Source organism: Apus apus, chromosome 1, assembly GCF_020740795.1.
Source record: "Apus apus isolate bApuApu2 chromosome 1, bApuApu2.pri.cur, whole genome shotgun sequence".
NCBI classification, from domain to species: domain Eukaryota; kingdom Metazoa; phylum Chordata; class Aves; order Apodiformes; family Apodidae; genus Apus; species Apus apus.
In genome coordinates, this window is record NC_067282.1 from 26,884,403 (window position 1) to 26,903,415 (window position 19,013).

General features: G+C 36.5%; 1 protein-coding gene across 2 annotated transcripts in view; it reads left to right on the forward strand.

Annotated features, from left to right (window-relative positions):
- The window catches only part of COG6 (component of oligomeric golgi complex 6), a 57,264-nt gene that overhangs the window by 16,887 nt on the left and 21,364 nt on the right, over positions 1–19,013 (forward strand). For both annotated transcript variants that reach the window (XM_051644179.1, XM_051644188.1), the window contains exons 6-13: positions 1,578–1,660; positions 1,889–1,959; positions 3,164–3,257; positions 6,882–7,010; positions 7,123–7,214; positions 11,497–11,561; positions 15,854–15,945; positions 17,778–17,895. In XM_051644179.1, coding sequence (XP_051500139.1) covers positions 1,578–1,660; positions 1,889–1,959; positions 3,164–3,257; positions 6,882–7,010; positions 7,123–7,214; positions 11,497–11,561; positions 15,854–15,945; positions 17,778–17,895 — 744 coding nt within the window. The remainder of the gene's footprint in view (positions 1–1,577; positions 1,661–1,888; positions 1,960–3,163; positions 3,258–6,881; positions 7,011–7,122; positions 7,215–11,496; positions 11,562–15,853; positions 15,946–17,777; positions 17,896–19,013) is intronic.

The following is a 19,013-nucleotide window of genomic DNA, read 5'->3' on the forward strand; positions in this document are numbered from 1 at the left end:
ATTTGTAGTGTTTCAGTAACATGTAGCACTACCCTTGTGCGTGTGTGTGCATTTTGCATACGCATGTGTATAGGTATTCAGGGACCTGAAACAATATAAGCTGACTTTCCCTCATTGGTTTATGAAGACGTTAGATGCTGATTTACTTTAAGAAACCTTCCAAAACGAGTTTTTGAATATGCTTATGTTTTGGACAAGGAGGCATATTGTTTTGCAGTAAAAGCACACTGAATAATGAGAGAATTGAATACACTTAATAGACTTTTATTATTGTAGTTGCATAGAAACCTTCACTTAAATGTGGACTACCTGCTGAGACATACTATCTTGTTTCAAGAGGCATCCTGTTTGCAGTTAAAGCATTATTAGACATGGAACAGATAACCATAAACAGTGCTAATGAAAGGATAAGTGGAATGTGTTAAATGATTGTGCCCTTGACTAATTGCTGTATCCTTTTGTACTAACTGTTACCATGAAAGAACATTGAGGTTTCTGAAAAACACGTTGCAGGGAACAGTTACAGCAACACTGTGCCATTTCTGGTGCTTGGTTCGTAGCAGAACAAGTATTTATCCATTTGATATGAAGAGCTGTAGTGAATGGAGCTAAATCCAGTTGGTGGCAGGTAACAAGTTTTGTTCCCCAGGGCTCGGTGTTGGGGTCTATTTGCTTTAATATATTTATCAGTGACCCTCAGTAAGTTTGCAGATCACACCAAGTTGGGTAGGAAGGCTCTGAAGAGGAACCTAGACAGGCTTGAATCAATGGCCTGAGGTCAACTGTATTAGGTTCAGCAAGGCAAAGTGTCAGGTCCAGCACTTGGGCCACAACAACCCCAGGCAACACTACAGGTTTGGGGAAGAGTGTCTGGAAAGGTGCCCAGCAGAAGAAGACGTGGGGGTGTTGGTTGACAGCCAGCTGAGCATGAGCCAGCAGTGTGCCCAAGTGGCCAAGAAGGCCAATAGCATCCTGGCCTCAATCAGAAAAATTGTGGCCAGCAGGCTGCACCTTGAATACTGTGTTCAGTTTTGGGGCCCTCACTACAAGAGGGACATTAAGGTGCTGGAGCGTGTTCAGAGAAGGGCAGTGAACCTAGTGAAGGGTCTGCAGCACAGGTCTTATGAGGAGTGTCTGAGGGTACTGGAGTTATTCAGTCTGGAGAACAGGAGGTTCAGGGGAAACCTTATTGCTCTCTACAACTATGTAAAAGGTTGTAGCAAGCTGGGTGTCAATCTCTTCCCAAGTAACCAGTGGCAGGAGAGGAAATGGTCTCAAGTTGTGCCAGGGGAGGTCTAGATTGGATATTGGGAAAAATTTCTTCACCTGAAGATTTACCATCGTTGGAGGTATTTTAAAGATGTGTAGATGTGGTCCTGAGGCTATTCAGGTGGAAGGAAGGGTGAGATGGAGGGAGGAGGGGACTTGTGTTTTAAAAGCAGTGCTTGGAACCTAGACCTGCAAGGAACATAAACACAGAATTGAAATGAAGACAACAGGCTACTAGAAATTTGAATGAAAAGTTACTGCTTTAAACACTTTTTTCCCTTTTTTTTTTTTTTTTTTAATTGGTTTAGGATTTTTTCAAGGCTTTGGGAAGAGTAAAGCAAATTCACGATGATGTCAAGATTCTGCTCCGGACAAATCAGCAGAGGGCAGGGTGAGTGCTGCTTAAATAAGTCCAAGATAAACATTTACTAGTTAAAGGAGAAGTTACAATACAGTCTTATTTTTTTATTTTGACCTACAGAGTGTTTCACATCAAAACAAAGAATAATAACATCTTTCTAAATTTTCATAATTTTAATAATGGTACGTTTGATGTGTGCATGTCTTTACTAGTATTGTCTAGAATAGTATTTGCAAATGATGTCTTTTTGTCTTGTAGCTTGGAAATTATGGAACAGATGGCTTTACTGCAAGAGACATCTTATGAAAGACTTTACAGATGGACTCAAAGTAGGACTAAGAATGTTTTTATATTTATGAATATTATTATGATCACTTTAATTCCTTGATGTGAATTGAACTCAGCAAAAACCCTTTCCAAGATTTGTTAACAAGGCTTTGGGTTTATTTCTTATGGAAAGGTTTTTCTAAAAGCTAGCTTTTGTGAACTAAACAGTTAATTGGAAATTCTCTCCTTTTTTGGGCCTACCTCATCTTTGTTTGTAAAACTGTATTATTTATTTTTTTATTATATATTGTCAGATGGTTTTCCACAGATGATAACAGCTACGGTTTCATAGTATAAGCAAATTGTTAAGTGTATTGCATTTTAATTTCTTGAAGGTCACAGGAAAATGCTTGTTTTTGACAATTTGATAGCAAGATCTGGTTTAATGTGAGGAGTGGCTTGTTACCTTTAAAAAAGGGGAAATAAGAGCCTTATTTTGTCTGAATGCTCTTTTGAATGATAATAGGTTATTATTTTTTCATATATATATACTCTGGATCCGAGAGTCACTGTTCAGCATAACATCTTGGTAGTCTAGGATATAGATGCTTCTGTATTACTTCTGTCTTCTCCCAAGACATTTACAAAAATATTTGGGGAAAAAAAGCTGCTGCAATGCAATATTATACTCATTAGCTATTCTTAAGTGGGTGCTGAAGCCTTAAATAATAGTTTGTGATTTCACTCTAATGAGAATTCATCATGTTAATTTAGTTTATGTGATTTCCACATTCTTGTATGGAGTGTACAAGATTACATAATGTGCTTAAAGAAAAAGAAGCAACAAACAACAAACCAAACCCCCAAAAAAACCCAAAACAAATCCACAAATTGCTTATGTACTTGCTTCCTGTTTTCTTAGTAGTTTAAATGGAATGTGGTAAATGGTTATAAAGGAACCTGACAGAATTCTGATGATGAATTATTTAACGTTTATAAGTGGATGCAGCCAGTACTGAGCTTCCTTTAGTTTTTATTGTAGTTTAGATTTGTGATGGGCATCAATTTTACAGCAAAGTACTGCTTATGGAGGAACTTAAGTTACATTAACATGAAATAGGCCCAGTAGTAATGTATTCTGAAAACTTGAATTAAAAATCAAAAACCTTTAAGTTTTTTGACTCATTAATTTTCTTGTTTGACAGCTTGTTATAAAAGGTATTGCAGTGTAAAGAATGCACTTTTATCTGTGTTCATATTTTATAGATGAATGTAGGACTTTGACACAAGAATCTTGTGACATTTCTCCTGTTCTCGCTCAAGCCATGGAAGCCTTACAAGATAGACCTGTCCTGTATAAGTAAGTAAAAGTTTGTAATTATCTCTAACAGAAACAAGTATTTCTAGCCTGTAAGACTTAAAGATGAGCATGAATTATAGTGCCAATGATGATTGCAATTTAGTCTTGCATCAGATTAAAAAAATAATAATATATTTTAACTTCTTTAAATTTCAGAAGCATTTTTGACATAATTATGATACAGTAAATGTCATTGGGCTTCATCCAACTTACTGGTTTCTAATTTAAGTTAAATGTCAGACTGTTTTTATTTTGATTTAAATGAATTGTGAATTTCTGCTGGTTTTGTAGGGTTTTTCTGATGAAAAAAACCTGCTGTCCAAAGCATGTGATTGTCTCATTTAATTTCCCACAGTAAAAAATGGATAAAGGCTAATTATCTTTCACTGAATTGCTTCAGGTAGTAAGAAAGTCTGTCATTATGGGTTGTTACAATTTTAACAGTAATCTGTTAAAAACAAGCTACTACAGATGGGCCTCTAAAGCATAAGGGTATTTTAATAAATATATGTGTGTAAAAAATATGCTGCTGTTCAGTTCTTGTTCAGAATTAGCTCAGGGGACTTAACATAAATTTAACAGTAGTTAGTAGAGACTACTTAACCACGAGATGGCACTGTAAGAACTGTTTTTATTGGATTGACCCTACCTGAAGTGGTGGTACTTCTATTTCATTGCTTTTTAGTATATATATATATATTTTTAATGCTCTCATCACATTTTGCAACTATTGGAAATTACTTTTAGCCACAGGTATCCAGAACAGCAGAGTACTAGGCTGTCTTTCAAAGGCTAGGCTCTTCTTCAGGAGTGTCAGATCTGAAAAGGTGTGGGTATGTGACACTGTAAATCCTCATGGAACAATTCAAGAGGAAAATGTGCAGTGCTAGTGGACCTTAAAAATTCTGTCAGTCTGAGAGAGAGTGTGTATTTTGAGCTGCTCAGTCAGTTGTGCTTGTTGATTCAAAGGAGAGATGGTGTCCACAGAGATGGTGTCCACAGCTATTGCATGCAGTGAGTTGCAGTACATTGAGCCATAGCTGGGGACTGCAGAGTCTTTGCATTCTGTCCTCCAGGCTCTCTTTCACAGCTCCAAAGGATCAGTCACAACTGTGTTCACAACATGGTATAGGATAGTTTATAGATAAAGTTTGTATTTTCTGCAATAAACATTTTGTTAAATTATGTCATAAAACCATTGTTTTGCTTTCTTAACATTTATGGACAAAAACCCCACATCGTACCTATAAACCCACGGCTGGTTAGTTTAAAATTAATCTGGAAAGAAACCTTTATTTTTCTTCTGACATATTTTTCACAAACAGCAGTACTGATATTACCAAAGTTGGAACTTGGTAGGTAGGACTTTTTGTTCTTCAAAAAAGGCAAAAATAAACATTATTGTAGAAGATGCAACCATGTGTCTCATCATAGATTATGATACTTAACTACTTGCTACAGCAGTATTGTCAAAATTGCAGTACAGATGCTTTGCATTTTAAATCTCAAGGTTTAGTGTATTCCCTTCCAAAAGTTTTTGTATACCTCCACAACGTAGCAAACTGCTGTGTTAAAAATGTAAGACTTATGTCACAGAAGAAAGCAATTTTAAATTGTTATTGGTTTTATGCATGTAAGTACCTCTGTGTGAGCTAAACACTTTGCCTCCAAATCACTTCCCTTGCATCTGATAAATGTTGTGATTTGATTGCATGAAAGTGAGTAAGATGGAGAAGGGGAGGAGTTCAGAAACAAAACTAGAAATTCTTGTTTTCTTATATTGACTTATGTCTTGCAACTTTAAGATGGCAGAAAGATTGCACTATGGATGAACTTTTGGGAACTGCAGACAACAAAGATCTGAAATAAATGTTTCAGTTTGGATTTCACTTCCTGTTTCTAACAGAAAAATTAAAAGCTATTTTGTAGAAAATGCAGAGAGTCATAGCTCAGAGCTGTGTTCCTCTTCTGTCTTCCACTCTGAGTTTCAAAGCTTTTTCTCCACCTCTCCTTCATCTCCCCACAGTGATCATTCCTTTACTGGGTTTTTGAGAAATTGAAGCTGGACTGAAAAGAATCCAAAGGTTGTTTTCTTCCCCTAACATGAATATATACAATACCAAAGTAGTAAGCACTGTGTTTCTAGTGTAAATAATAGTTATTATGGATTTTTTTAAGATGCAGGATTCTGATGTAGTTATACCCTGCTCTGCTGAGAGCAAGAGGAAAACTAGTAGTTTTCTTTTAAAAACAAATTACCATTATTAAATGCTGTTTGCAAAACTAGTAGCAAGATCACAAGGTGTGATTTGTTGCTATATTTTTAATGATTATTTTATAGCTGTTTATTGGGGGGGGAAAGCTTAGCTGGCTTCCACAAACACTGGAGATTTTTCACTGCAGTGTTGCTATTCCTTGATAGTCAGCAGATCCCAGATCTCTCCCACTTTTAATTGCATAATTTTTATAAATAGTAATTTATTAAATACTTTTTTCATAATATTTTTAATTGCAGGTATTAACTCTCTGAGTTAGCAAGTACAGTGTATGAAGAAAAAGATTTAAACAGAAATTTCAAGATTGTTCAGTGTGCTTTTTTCCCCTCTCTCTCAAATAGTTGTGTACATTAAAAAGAATAAAACTGAAGGATCCCTTGGACTTCTTATAGCATAATAGGAGTCTGATTGAACTTAACTTGGAACATATTTGAAACAGTGTATTGTTTTCTTTTGTATTTTGTTCTCCACGTCTATTTAATTGTGAATGCATTACACATTTAACTTTAGACAGTGAGTAAGATGCTTTGTAGTATTATTATTTTTGTATCTGTTCAGCTGCTGGGTATCATGAGTAAGTGACACTGTGCTTACTGTTTGCAATTTCTTAAATTGTTTTGTGTATTTTCTTTTTTTCCTTTGTAATTTATGTTTGTTAAAAATGCTTGAATTTGGTTTGTGGTTTGTTTTGTTCTTCTTCTTTTCCAAAGAAATAGACTTGTTCCATGGCTTGCAAAAATCCTGCTTCTAAGTAGCTTTAGCAGTGGTACTTCACTTGCTATGGTGCTTCAGCCCCAACAGGAAGGTAACCTGCTCCAAAAATGTGCTGTGTGTGTGTTCTTGGTAACTCCTCTACTACCAGCAATCCATTTGAGATTGTGTCATGGGCTGTAATTTTCCATCCATTAAATATCTAAGACTTATTTGATTAAAGCCACTGAACAACTATCAAAGGAAAATAACTTTTTTGCTACTAATCATGTGGTGGCCTAGAAGAATAAGGAGAAAACCTTGTGTTGCAGGGCAGTAGGTTGCTCCTTCTGTCAGTCAGCTGGACCACATGTGAACAGGAGTCCTGGACCTGTCAATACGTGCTTAGATGTACAAAAATGGAAAAACTGAATCTTTGTTTGCGTGGTAAGGGAAGGGGAGGTTCAAGGAAAAGTTATCTTTACTGTTTGTTTAAAGGAGTCAAGAAAATCAGAAGATATTGAGTGTTTTGTATAAGCATTGATGCAAGATTTCTAGAACTATGAATATGGTTACTTGTATTATCTGTCAAATTGAACTCGTAAACTGTGATGAGGTGAACTGTTTTGTTTTACCTGTTTTCATGTTTTGACAACAGGTACACTTTGGATGAGTTTGGAACAGCAAGGAGGAGTGCTGTAGTCCGTGGCTTTATAGATGCTCTCACTAGAGGAGGTCTGGGAGGTACTCCCCGCCCTATTGAAATGCACTCCCACGATCCCCTGAGGTACAGTACTAGCAAGAATGTGTATCAAACAGTCCTTCTTTTGCCTGTTGGCACTTCGAATCCTCAACACTGTAAACTGCTGATTTACACAGAAATTTCTGTCTTTGTTTAGGTACGTAGGAGACATGCTGGCCTGGTTGCATCAAGCTACAGCTTCTGAAAAAGAACACCTAGAAGCTATGTTAAAGCTTGTAACTATTCAAGGTAGTACTAGCTTTTAAACCATAAATTGGGTAGTGATAGAAAGTAAGCCTGTGATAAGCCAGAAAGTGCGATTAATTCCTTAGGCTTGGCTTCGGTTATGAGAACCTGAGTTCAGATTTTCCTGGAAAGAAATTCAGAATAGCTGGTGGTTGCATTTTGCAAGAAGAAAGCCCTTAATGAAGAAGAATATTTAAAAAAGCATTCTTTTCATTTTACCAGACTTGTGATAGATTTACACCGAATTTACAAAGGGACATTTTAGGCTGTAGTTGAGAGTTAAAAATTGTCTCTAATGTACATGAATACATGTATCTCTGAAATCAGTGTTGTAGTGTTGTTTATTGATATATTGAGGATTCCTATTGCCTTGCTTGTTTGTCTAGTAAATTTTTAAAATATCATTCCTTCTTCCCATAGTTCTCTTCCTTCTGTGCTACAAGCAAAATGGAATTTTCTTCTGTCGTGTAACATTTCATTATAGGTTTATGGAGTTCAAAGGAGATGTGAAGCTTTTTAATACCAAAGCTGCTCTTCATTAAGAGAATTACAGATTCTCAAGCTTATTCTTCAGGCCTTTTGCTCCCTTTTAACTGTATTGGACATACACTTCTATGACCTTTATCCTGTAGAATCTCTAGTATGATTTATGTCCATAGCTTCAGCTTCAGACTGTCCATAGCTTCAGACTCATTTAATAAATTAAGCATGTGTACTCAATCATAACAAACTTAGTGTAATAACTTACATATGATCTGTATCTGGTGAGCTCTTCAGATTGTATTCCTTAATTGAGTCGTGCTCTGGGATTTAAAGTTAATAGGAGTTCTCATTTTCCTTACTGCTGGAAGTATTAATTTGCTTTCCTAATTAACAGTGTATGAGCAAGGAGGCTGCTTAGGAACCATTGTAAATAAAACTGAAGGAATGTTGCTTTTTAACTGCAATTAAAGCATACTATAGAAGTGAATTTAATATTATTTACTGACAGTAATCTCATGGAGATGGGAAAGTAGGCCTCCTGATGGTGGAGAAAAAAACATGACAATTTTTTGAAGATCGCTATCTGGTATTTCTGCTGTAAGTGTGGACTCCTACAGGAGAAGCTGACCCCATGGAGTATGTTACTGTATCTACTTCTGTTGTAGCCTGTGGTAACTCCTGCTGTCTAGACCTGCTTTCAGTTCTGAAATTGTCCCATCTCTTCATGAAGTGCTTTATTTAACTGTTAAATCCCATGGCCTTCTGACAGGAAGTCAAGCTGAGATGGTATGACCACATAATTAGACACGTTTAGAGCATTTCAGCCATAGATCAGAGTAAACTACTTGAAATACAAGAATATAAATGTTTGGGGAAAAAATAAAATTACCAGGCCCAAACTTTTTTCCTGAGACTAGGACAAGCAAGAGAGTCAATATTTCTCTCTGAAGCAAAAATGTGGTTTTTTAGGCTCTCCAGGACTGGGCTTGCCTTCACTGTTGTACAGTTTTCAAGACATGTGAAGAGGGATTCTTAGCTTCATACTGTGGGAGCAGCAAAGTCTGGGAGATGCTGCCTTGTTAAGACTTAAGACTATATTGCTCTGAATCTTTGGAAAGCTTTTTTGATTGCAAGAAGGGTTATGTGATAAGATCTGTAAACCAGAGCAGTATTTAATTGGGCTACTTAATGGTTTTTGTTAAAGTGGGTTTTAACAGAACCATATATGACAAGTGCAACCTTAGGAGGTACCTTGAGTTTACAGATCCTGAGTTTGTAGTGGCCAATTGTCAAGTACAGTGTCTGGTTGCTCAGGCTGTAGCAGAGATTGAGTTATTTTCACATAGCCATTTAAAAAGTGGATATCCTATTTATTTGCACTTACAAATAATGAGACAGATTTTCATATCCAGAGAGCAGATCTTCCCAACAAAAGTTAGGTCTAACATAGGCATTTCTGGAGACTTTATCACAACTGTTTTATTTGAGTTTTTGTTCCATTCCCTATAGAGGGAGGCCGTGCAACTAGTACAAAGCAGACACATAACTGGGAATCTAAAGTTAGTTAAGATGGATCTTCCCCTAAAACAGGTCAGTTAAATGTTTTAACTTCAGTTTCAAGTTGAGTAACAGATGGAACTTATTTTATTATTTTAGTTCAGGAATCTCTGATCTGAGTTCAGATTTCTTTTTAAATTCTCATATAAGCTCTGTGTAATCAGGACCACAGATAATGTGGGGAATCACAGCTACACAAAAATTTATCCTCTTAAAAAGAAATAGAAAGCCACGTGTGTAGCTGTGAGTGAGATAAAGGTAGATTTGGTCCCAGTGGAAGAAAAATCATGCGAATGCCAGATTTTTTGATAAGTTCCCATCCCAGTTTTTACTTTAAAGACAACAAACTATGTAGCTCACAATTAACGATTAAAGAATAGCTTTTAAAAAGTTTAAAAACGTTAAGCTTGCAGATTAATCTGACCAAAAGCACTAATAAAATGTTATGCACTGAAAACACATGCAGAAATGTTAAACTATTTTGTATTATACTGGCCAAGCATAAAGCATCTGATTCTTTACTTTGGAGCTTTAGTATTCTGCTGTCGGGAGCCTTCCAGTCTTAGAGCTGTTACACTTGAAAGAAAGGAAGAATTGCAGGCACTCTATTTGAGAAAAGCAATGGAAAGCCATGGAATTACAGGAACCCAGCTGGAGAGCAGAAGCCAAACTAAGTGCAAGAAAGATCTCTCCCTTATAGAGAGACACACAGAGAAATACGGTGTAGCTGACATCCAGAAACATACCTTCAGTCATGAACTGTTTTTTAGAAGTGATTTTTGGGTCTTTAAGAACCAAAACACTTGCAACAGTTGTATAACCCACAGTGCTGGAAGATTTCTTTTTACTGTTTGCTTAATCTAAAATATTCTAATTGGACACAAAAGTATATGTGTAGGCACAAGCATGTGGCATATCAAGATTGTAATTCCATGTCCCTTGGTATGTGAACTTGTGTATTTTTGCAGCTAAAACTTTCATATGCAGGAATTTGTTGTGAAGTCAATCTGGTGCAGATAAACTTGCAAATATGTGCTAGGTGCTTGTTATATTGATGAACAGTAAAAGTGTGACTGTTCCTCCTAAAAAAAGTGTGAATTGTTAGGGAGTATCTGAGAGCTAGCCATTATATAAAAGACCATGCATCTTGTGGTTTGTAATCTTGCTTTCTTCCTTGACATCAGTGCTCAAATATAGAAACATATTTTGATTATCTTACCAATTTAGCATGCTGAAGTTCTTACAACCGTCACAATGAATTTAGTTGTTTCTGCTTACATGGCTTTTCACTTACCTTGGTGTAAAGAGACATTGGCACAGATCTCTGAACTTTTATAATTTTTACTTGCAGAAGTAATCTCTTTTAGTCTGAAATAAGATCTGCAAAAGATAGCTTTAGTTCACCTGATTTCTCTCACATGTCACAGTCAGTTTGTTTACTGTTCATTGCATGGGTCCCATCCGAAGATGAACTCCTGTTGACAAGTTTTAAATTAGAATTAAAGTATTGCTGTCTCCATAAATCTATTCTGAGTTGTTACTGAAGTGAGAGCTTGAAGGTCTGTTGCTTTCAGTTTGATTGATTTATGACAGTACCAGTTGCCATGCAACAATTCATTTGTGTTCCACGATAAGATAGGGCAATATTCTCTTTTGTATATAGTTCTGTGAGATACGAGTTTCAATTGCTGCTGGGGAGGAAGCATTTGCTAATGCTGCAGCAGACAGCAGTGTGGAGGTACATATGTGATTTAATTTGTAACAATGCCATGAGCATGTCAGTACTGAAGGCTGACAGACATTTATTTACGGTTCAGGCCTTTCAAAATGGTAGGTACTGGTGCTCCTTGAGCATCTTACTGGCCTTTTTTTTTTTTTTTTTTTATTCTGTTTAGTTTTAAGAAGTGCTAATATTGAGCCTTACTGTGACAGTTTCTTGCTAGATCATTTATTTTTCCCCTTGCTCCTTCTCCCTCAAACCCTCAGGCACTGTGTTTTACTGAGAAGCAATGGCACAGCATAAGATAATGACTCTCCAGGACTTGGGTTTGTCATGCAGCTATTTCTTATCTGGTTAGGTTTGAACTTCAGTGGAGGTGTCAACTAGTCTGGTGGAGAAAAGAGCATGCAGTTTATAATGCTTTTTATGGAGGAGTAGTTCCTAAATTTGTTTGTTTGTTTTATAGTTTTGAAGAAAAGAGAATTATATTTGCATAATCTTACCATGTGTTTGCATTAACTGTAGGTGTGGAAGAAAATATTCAAGAAGTAGTTGGGCATATCACAGAAGGTGTCTGCAGGCCTCTGAAGGTGAAGTATTTAGCTTTCCTCAGCATTCCAAATATAAGAATTGTTCTTTCATGCTTTTCTGTAACCCCATCTCTACAATCTATTTTCATCACCCTTGGTTGAGTGTTAGATTCTCAACTTGGAGAATGATAAACACTTTCAAAATTAAATATTCCTTAGTTTAGAGATACCTGGTTTAAATAATTGTATAGTGAGAGATACTAGGATACTAAACCTATATTTCTATTTGCTTTCACTTTCCCTAAAGGTCAGGAGACCTTATGTACAAAAATTTAGCTTTGGGATAAGAATATAGGAATGGCCATGGAGGGTCAAATGAAAAATCAGTTTAACTTACTACCTTGCTTTTATTAGTGACCATTAGCATATGCTTAGGGAGGAGTTTACAGGTTGTGCAGTTATGTCCTGATACTTCTGTAGAATAGTTTTCTCATGTTTGTGGACTTACTGAGAACTTACTGAGCCATAGCTGTTGTCTTTGTATTTAGTAGACCTCGATAGGTTTTTTTCTTACATGAATAGGTCAAGCTGATATAAATTGTTGATATTCATAACGTACCCTGCAGAAGGAAAGTGCATGGTTTAACTGTATGCTGTGTGAAATGCCAGCTCCTTTTCTTTTTGTGTTTTTTTTAACAACTTTAGCTCTTGTATTGAAAGAGACCATGAAAAATTATTTCGTACTTACCATCTTTGTGCTACCTTGATTTGCTGTATTCCTGTCACATCCCTCCACAGTTGTTTTTTTTCAGGCTAGAGCTTTAGTCAGTTTAGGGGAGCCATTTGACAGAAATCATTAATAATGATCCATACAATGACTGTCTTATTTATTGGATGTTGTTCACATAATCACAAAATAAAATAATGGACACAATAAAGCTGATACCAGTAATTGCCTCACCATGCACTATATAAATCCAAGTGTTTTTAAAGTAAGATCTAGTAGATTAAATACTGTTATAATTAATTTATTTTAGGATGCTGTAGCTTAACAACTCTGTCCAGTTGCCAGATGCTTAGTCTTGAATGTTAACAGGTAGATTCTGAATACATGACTTCCTGATAAGAAAGAGATAAGGTCTAATGAGGTAAAAATGAAGAAAGCGCTGTATAGAATAGCACAGAATCACAGAAGAATTGAGGGTGACAGGAACTTATGGAGGTCATCTGGTCCAAACGCCCTGTTCAAACAAAGCCACCTACAGCTGGTTGCCCAGGACTGTGTCCAGATGGCTTTTGAATATCTACAAGAATGGAGACTCCACAGTCTCTCTGGGCAATTTAAGCCAGTGCTCTGTCATCCTCTCACTACAAAAATGTTTCCAAATGTTCAGAGGGAACTTGCTATGTTTCAGTTTGTGCCTGTTGCCATACAATGATGATGGTCTTTCACAATCTTTAGTTTTTGACCTGCTGAAAACACCTGTCATACTAGGGAAACTTTCATCACAGCTTTTTTTGAAAAAAATTTCCAAGCTTTCTGTGTTTTTCTTGCATGCTTTAGTCCTGTTAAAACTGAATGCTGTATTCAGTGTTTTAATAGAATGCAACTTCTGTTAATTCACTGCCAGTCTAGACTTCCCAATGTAAAATCTGCAGTACTTACTGTTTCACCCGGGGAAATCTTCTGTAGTGAAAACGGAAAAAAAAACAGAAACCCCTAAGCAAAAAAGCCTTCATACAATCAAGTTAGATAGTTGCAAGCATCATGATAAGAGGACACACAAAAATAGACTTAGGAGAAGTCTTTACTGCAATGTATTTTTCTTTCTGAAGACTGTTCACAAGAAGAAAAAACACTGCAGTAAGTTCAGGGCGAGCAGTCTCTGTTGCAGTTGTGTGGGGCCACAGTGTACTGCTTTTCTACTGGATTTCTGTTGATGCTTGCAAACCTCTAACTTTGATTTGAGTTGATGCTGAAGTATAAAATAGCCTAATAAAAGCCTAGTCATAGAATCTCCACATACACCACTTTAAAATACTTACAGAATTAAGTAGAATTTTCTTCCTTGTTTATGCCTTTCCATGTGAATGTATAGTATGATAGTTTCCTCACTTTTGAAGAAGAAGGGTTAGGCTAATATACAGTATAAATAGTCTACATTCCTTACTAATAGCTTGTTTGAGTTTTAGGAATCCAAGTGCATCTTGCTTACTCAATAGTGATGGATCTTACCATAGGCCTCTAATTTCAGATAAATAAAAGGACCCTAAAAAAATATTTAAATTAAGCTCCTAATCCTTTCCATAACACTTTTAAGATGAAGTCAAAAGTAACAAACTGGTTTTGATGCCTTGCACAGACTTCAGATAGTGCTTTATAGTCAGCTGACTCCAAGATGCATAGGATTAGGAAATGATAAGAGCTTTAAATCCAGGACTTCCTTGAGCAGCTTACGTTGAGTGACTTGAAAATTTTGGTTCTCCTGTGCAGTGAAGACTTCTGTACGAGAAGCAAGAATGCGTGTTTTCCTGCTTTGTTTTTCAGTTCTCACTTTTGTTTCCTAACCCTAAAATCTCTGGCTTTTTTTCATCTCCTTCTGCCTATTCTCTCTTTTTATATTTCTTAATTTTTTAATTTATTTTCATTTATTACTGTTTTTTGTCAGTATTTTGATCTTCATATTTTTCCCCTGCCTTTCATAGAATCATAGAACTATTGTGGTTGGAAAAGACCCTTGGGATCACCGAGTCCAACCATCATCCCTACTCTGCAAAGTTTTTCCCTAAACCATATCCAGCAACACCACATCCAAACGACCCTTAAACACATCCAGGGATGATGACTCAACCATCTCCCTGGGCAGCCTATCCCAGTGTCTAACCACTCTGAAAAGATTTTTCCTAATGTCTTGTCTAAACTTGCCCTGTTGCAGCTTGAAGCCATTCCTTCTTGTTCTATGAAAAGAGACCAGCACCAACCTCTCCACAATCTCCTTTCAGGCAGTTTTAGAGACTGATGAGGTCTCCCCTCAGCCTCCTCTTCCTCGAACTAAACATTCCCAGCTCCTTCAAGCATTCTTCATAAGACTGATTCTCTAGGCCCTTCACCAGCTTTGTTGCCCTCCTCTGTACTCGCTCCAGCACCTCCATATCTCTTTTGAATTGAGGTGCCCAGAACTGGACACAATACTCCAGGTGTGGCCTTACTCTCTTTTGCTGTACACCTAGAGTATACTCAGTATCCTTGCCCAAATGATCTTTTATGCAACACTGGAGATAGGTATTTTTATAGATACCTCTGTATATCTATATGCATTGAAGAGGAAAGTTCACCTGCGTATTGAATGAAATCAACTGTGTACATTGGGCTTTGCAAATAAGCGTCAAAAACTCTTCTTTGCTTTTGGTCTCTGACTTGGTTGCAAAAGGAGGGGATTGAGGAAGTTCTCTTAATTAATTCTCCCTGCAACGGGCTCTGGCGAGAAGGCGCCGCTGCACATCTTGCTCCATTGAACAGCAGAGAAATAACTTGGGAGAGCGGGTGACAGCTGGTGATTTGTGTGTCACCCTTTCACAGACAGGCACATGGGAGAACAGTGTAGTGATAAACTCCTGTCTATCACTGCTTCATGGGTGTCCAAAGACTGACCCTGGGGCAGCCTTTTGTGAGTGGATTGAGACCGTGTATACCACAGAGACAAGACTTCAACCATTCAACTAGAAAGGCAGTTCAGCGCTGTTGTGTGGTCTGTGTGCTACACTGTAGTCTGTGTAGCTAGTATCTCCTGGTTGAGATAAACTGTCAACATAGCTGGTGGTCAGTTATAAATATAACTAATTAAATACCAGTAGGAGGTATATAATCTCTCCTGTAAGTGAAGGAGAGATTAATCCAGGTGATTTTTTTTTTTTCTTTTGAGTAAAATACTTATACTTTGGATGTTCTGAATTGCTGCGTGATGCTAATCATCAGTTGCTATAGTTCAGGGATTTTGCTGCTGTCCAGTGCTGGGGAGAATTCCAGTAGGTATTAATCCATGAAATGATGTCATTCTTTTGAAATTTTCAATAACAAGTTGCAAAAAAAATTTATATAGAAGTGGATTTTTTGGTTTTTGGTGTTTTTTTTTCCCCAGTATACACGCTGCTGCTTTTCTACCCAGAGGCTTGGCAACCAAGAAGCACTTTGGTTCAAGCATAATGTTACTGTTAAATGGACATTCTAATTTAAAATGTATTTCTGGTTAAATTAATTTCTCCAAAATCAGACTTATCATGCATAGAAAATCATAGAGGTTGGCTTTTGAAATGTATGAGCTGAGGGATGCTTGTATTTCTTTATTCTGCAGGTTAGAATTGAGCAAGTGATTGTTGCTGAGCCAGGAGCAGTTTTGCTGTACAAGATTTCTAATCTTCTCAAGTTCTACCACCATACAATCAGGTATGCAAAATTGCAAAGTATGTTAGAGATGTCTTCTTTTAATTGAATATCTAAAGATTAATATAGTAAAAAGAGTATTTTTGTGGCTTTGTTTTTACTCTGTGCTATGGAATCAAGAAGGAATGTCCATGACATCAGGCACATGCCATTTATTACTCCTTAATTCATATTGAGTCTGTTCTGGAATATAGCATCAGTTTACCACAGAAACTGTTTATTGTTCTATGTAATACAAATAATATAAAAATAATGCATAAAACATTTATGATGACAAAGTCAAGTCCCCTTTAAGAAACTGCTACAATTGAATTATCTCGAGAAATTAAATTTTACTTTTCTTCCTTTAGCAATTGTGTTTTGATACAATTTTTTGTAATGCACTTTCATCTTTTTGTTGGGAAGATGTTTGCCTTATTCCATATCTTGCTATTGAAGGCACATCAGCCATCTTCCAACATTCCAGATGCCACCAGGACACACAAACTGGAGTAAAGCCAGAGCCACTGGTTTTATACATAGTGGCATTTGCAGTAGTTCACAGAATTACAGAGTTGTCAGAGTTGGAAGGGGCCTCTAGAGATCATCTAGTCCAACTCCTCTGCTAAAGCAGGATCCCCTAGAGCACATCACACAGGACTGCATCCAGGTGGGTTTGAATGTCTCCAGGGGACTCCACAACCTTCCTGGACAATCTGTTCCAGTGCTTTGTCACCCTCACCCAATAGCAGAAGAATCTTTCTCCACAGCCTGGGACTGAACTGCTGAGAACCTGAATGACTAATATTACCACTTGAGCTTCTTTTCTGTCTGTAAAGACATTTAGATGTTGGGAAGACTTGGATAAGTGGTTCTCGGACATCTCCCACTGTATTTAAAATCCTCAGTTCTGATTATACTACAGGTCTGTGGTAGAACACGTAAGACATATTCCTAATTTTATTGTCAAAATAAGATGAAATATATTTGCATTCATTTTTCTGTCTCCAGAATTTGTGTTTCCCCCTGGTTATAAAGCTTAGTGCAATTGAAAATATAATGTTCTAGAAGGTCAAAGGCAGTCTAGTCTTGCAAATGATAAATTGTTTAAAGACCACTGAAGTACCTTCTGTCAGCTGAATAATTTCCTCTATACGGAGCAATTGCACCTGACTAATGAAGGGAAAATGCAGTTTGAGAAATTATCTATTAAATGCAACAAGATTATGATCTGAAAAAGAAGCTGTAAGTTTATATTAGCCTTGTTGTGATGCAGTGAATTTTTACTACCATTTTTGTAACTTAAAAGCACTTTTACTTGAGACAGAAGGTGTATTTGTGAGAGAACCATAGTCCTGTAGTGCCATTAAAGTTTTATGTGGTATTCATTCTAAGTATAATAACTTGACTCTTGGAATAGCAACACATGAATTCTTTTAATTTTGGAGATGCCTAACATAACAATGAAGAAGGAAGAGAGATGATACTATCTCTAAAGGACAGTGTGCCAGAATAGTTATCAACCTTTTTTGTTTATGTAATCTGTTTTCTGTTAGAATAGATTTACAGAATAACAAAACAAAAATCCAGTACATTTTAGAACTCTACTAAAAGTTTGTGCAAAACTTTAGATAGCCTGTACTTAATATCTACTTAATGACATAGTTCAGAATGCTTGTTCTCACAGTTATCTTACAACCGAATCTCTCAGATAATATGGAGAACTGTTCCCTGAAATTATTTGTTGTTAATTTTCAACTTTGAAAAAACTTGTATTTGAAATGCTGTCTAAAATATCTGAGCCAGTCATGTTCCCCCTCCCCTTCAGTTTATTTAATTAATCTTATTCTTTTCAGTGGCATTGTAGGAAACAGTGCAGCCACACTGTTGACAACAATTGAAGAAATGCATTTGTTGAGCAAGAAGATATTCTTTAATAGCCTGAGCCTTCATGCAAGTAAACTAATGGACAAGGTTTGTTTCAAAATCCTACAGCTTTCCTGTTTCAAAACACATTTTAATTTCCCTTTTGTCTAGTAAGATTGTTAGATGAATAGGTGCTTTATATGTCAACTGTTCCTAAAACTTAGGTTTTGTAATTTCTATATTGTAGCTACGGAACAACAAAAAACTTTCTGTCTGTGTTTTAATTCTCTTAACAGTTTTAGTTTTGTAAAAACATGGCTAAAACACTGTTGTCAGCAGTATTTGTTTACAGAGCAGTTTGCATACCTTTCAAATATATAAGAAGCAAAAAAATTTTGAAATTAAGTGCGACATAGCGTCATTTGGATCAATATTTTCTTATTCACATGGATAATTCCTTTCTTGAAGTTAAGAAGCATATACCAATATGGTAATCTAAGTAAAACCAAAACTTGTGCTTTTCTGTCATTTATAAAAAATAATTTTACTACATGAATATTCCTGCAATGAAAAGCAGAATATACAGTTGTTTTATCGAACAACTGTATCTAAGCCAGTATCACTTTCCTGGTACCAGTTTCCTCTCCTGTTGATTACTTTGAATTATGTTTCAGTGAACTTCCCATTGTTCTGAAACTAATACAGATTATTTTGCTTTGTCCCTGCTGTATTCATGTTGCTGTTCATGGGTCTGCCCATTAAATCTCACCTTCTTAAAATTGAAGCAGAGTCAAATAAAATTGTTAGGCTTTGTGTCTCTTTCAGTTTCTCAGGGATCTGATCTTCATCCAGCATCCATGTCTGAGATGTGACGAGTTTCCTGTGCCCTAAAACCAAGGAGAAATGTCTCTCTTTATTCCTAGTTATTGCACAGCCATGGAGTTCAACAAAGATCTCACATGAGTGTTTTTTCTAGTTTAAAAAAAAGTTTGCAAGTGGAAAACGGTGACTTTTTACAGTTTATTTCTGAATTACTTGTATTTGCAAAAAAATACCTAAGTTTACAGAAGCTGTTCTTTGTTCAAAGCCTTGTAGTTCACCAACCATTCAGTGGGCTATTCTGAGTTTGGTCAGTGATCTGTGGTCTCAAAGTATTTTTCTCATTCTATACAGATTGTGTCTGATCCCAATTTCCTGCCTTTGTGCAAGGCCTGAGGAATGACTTT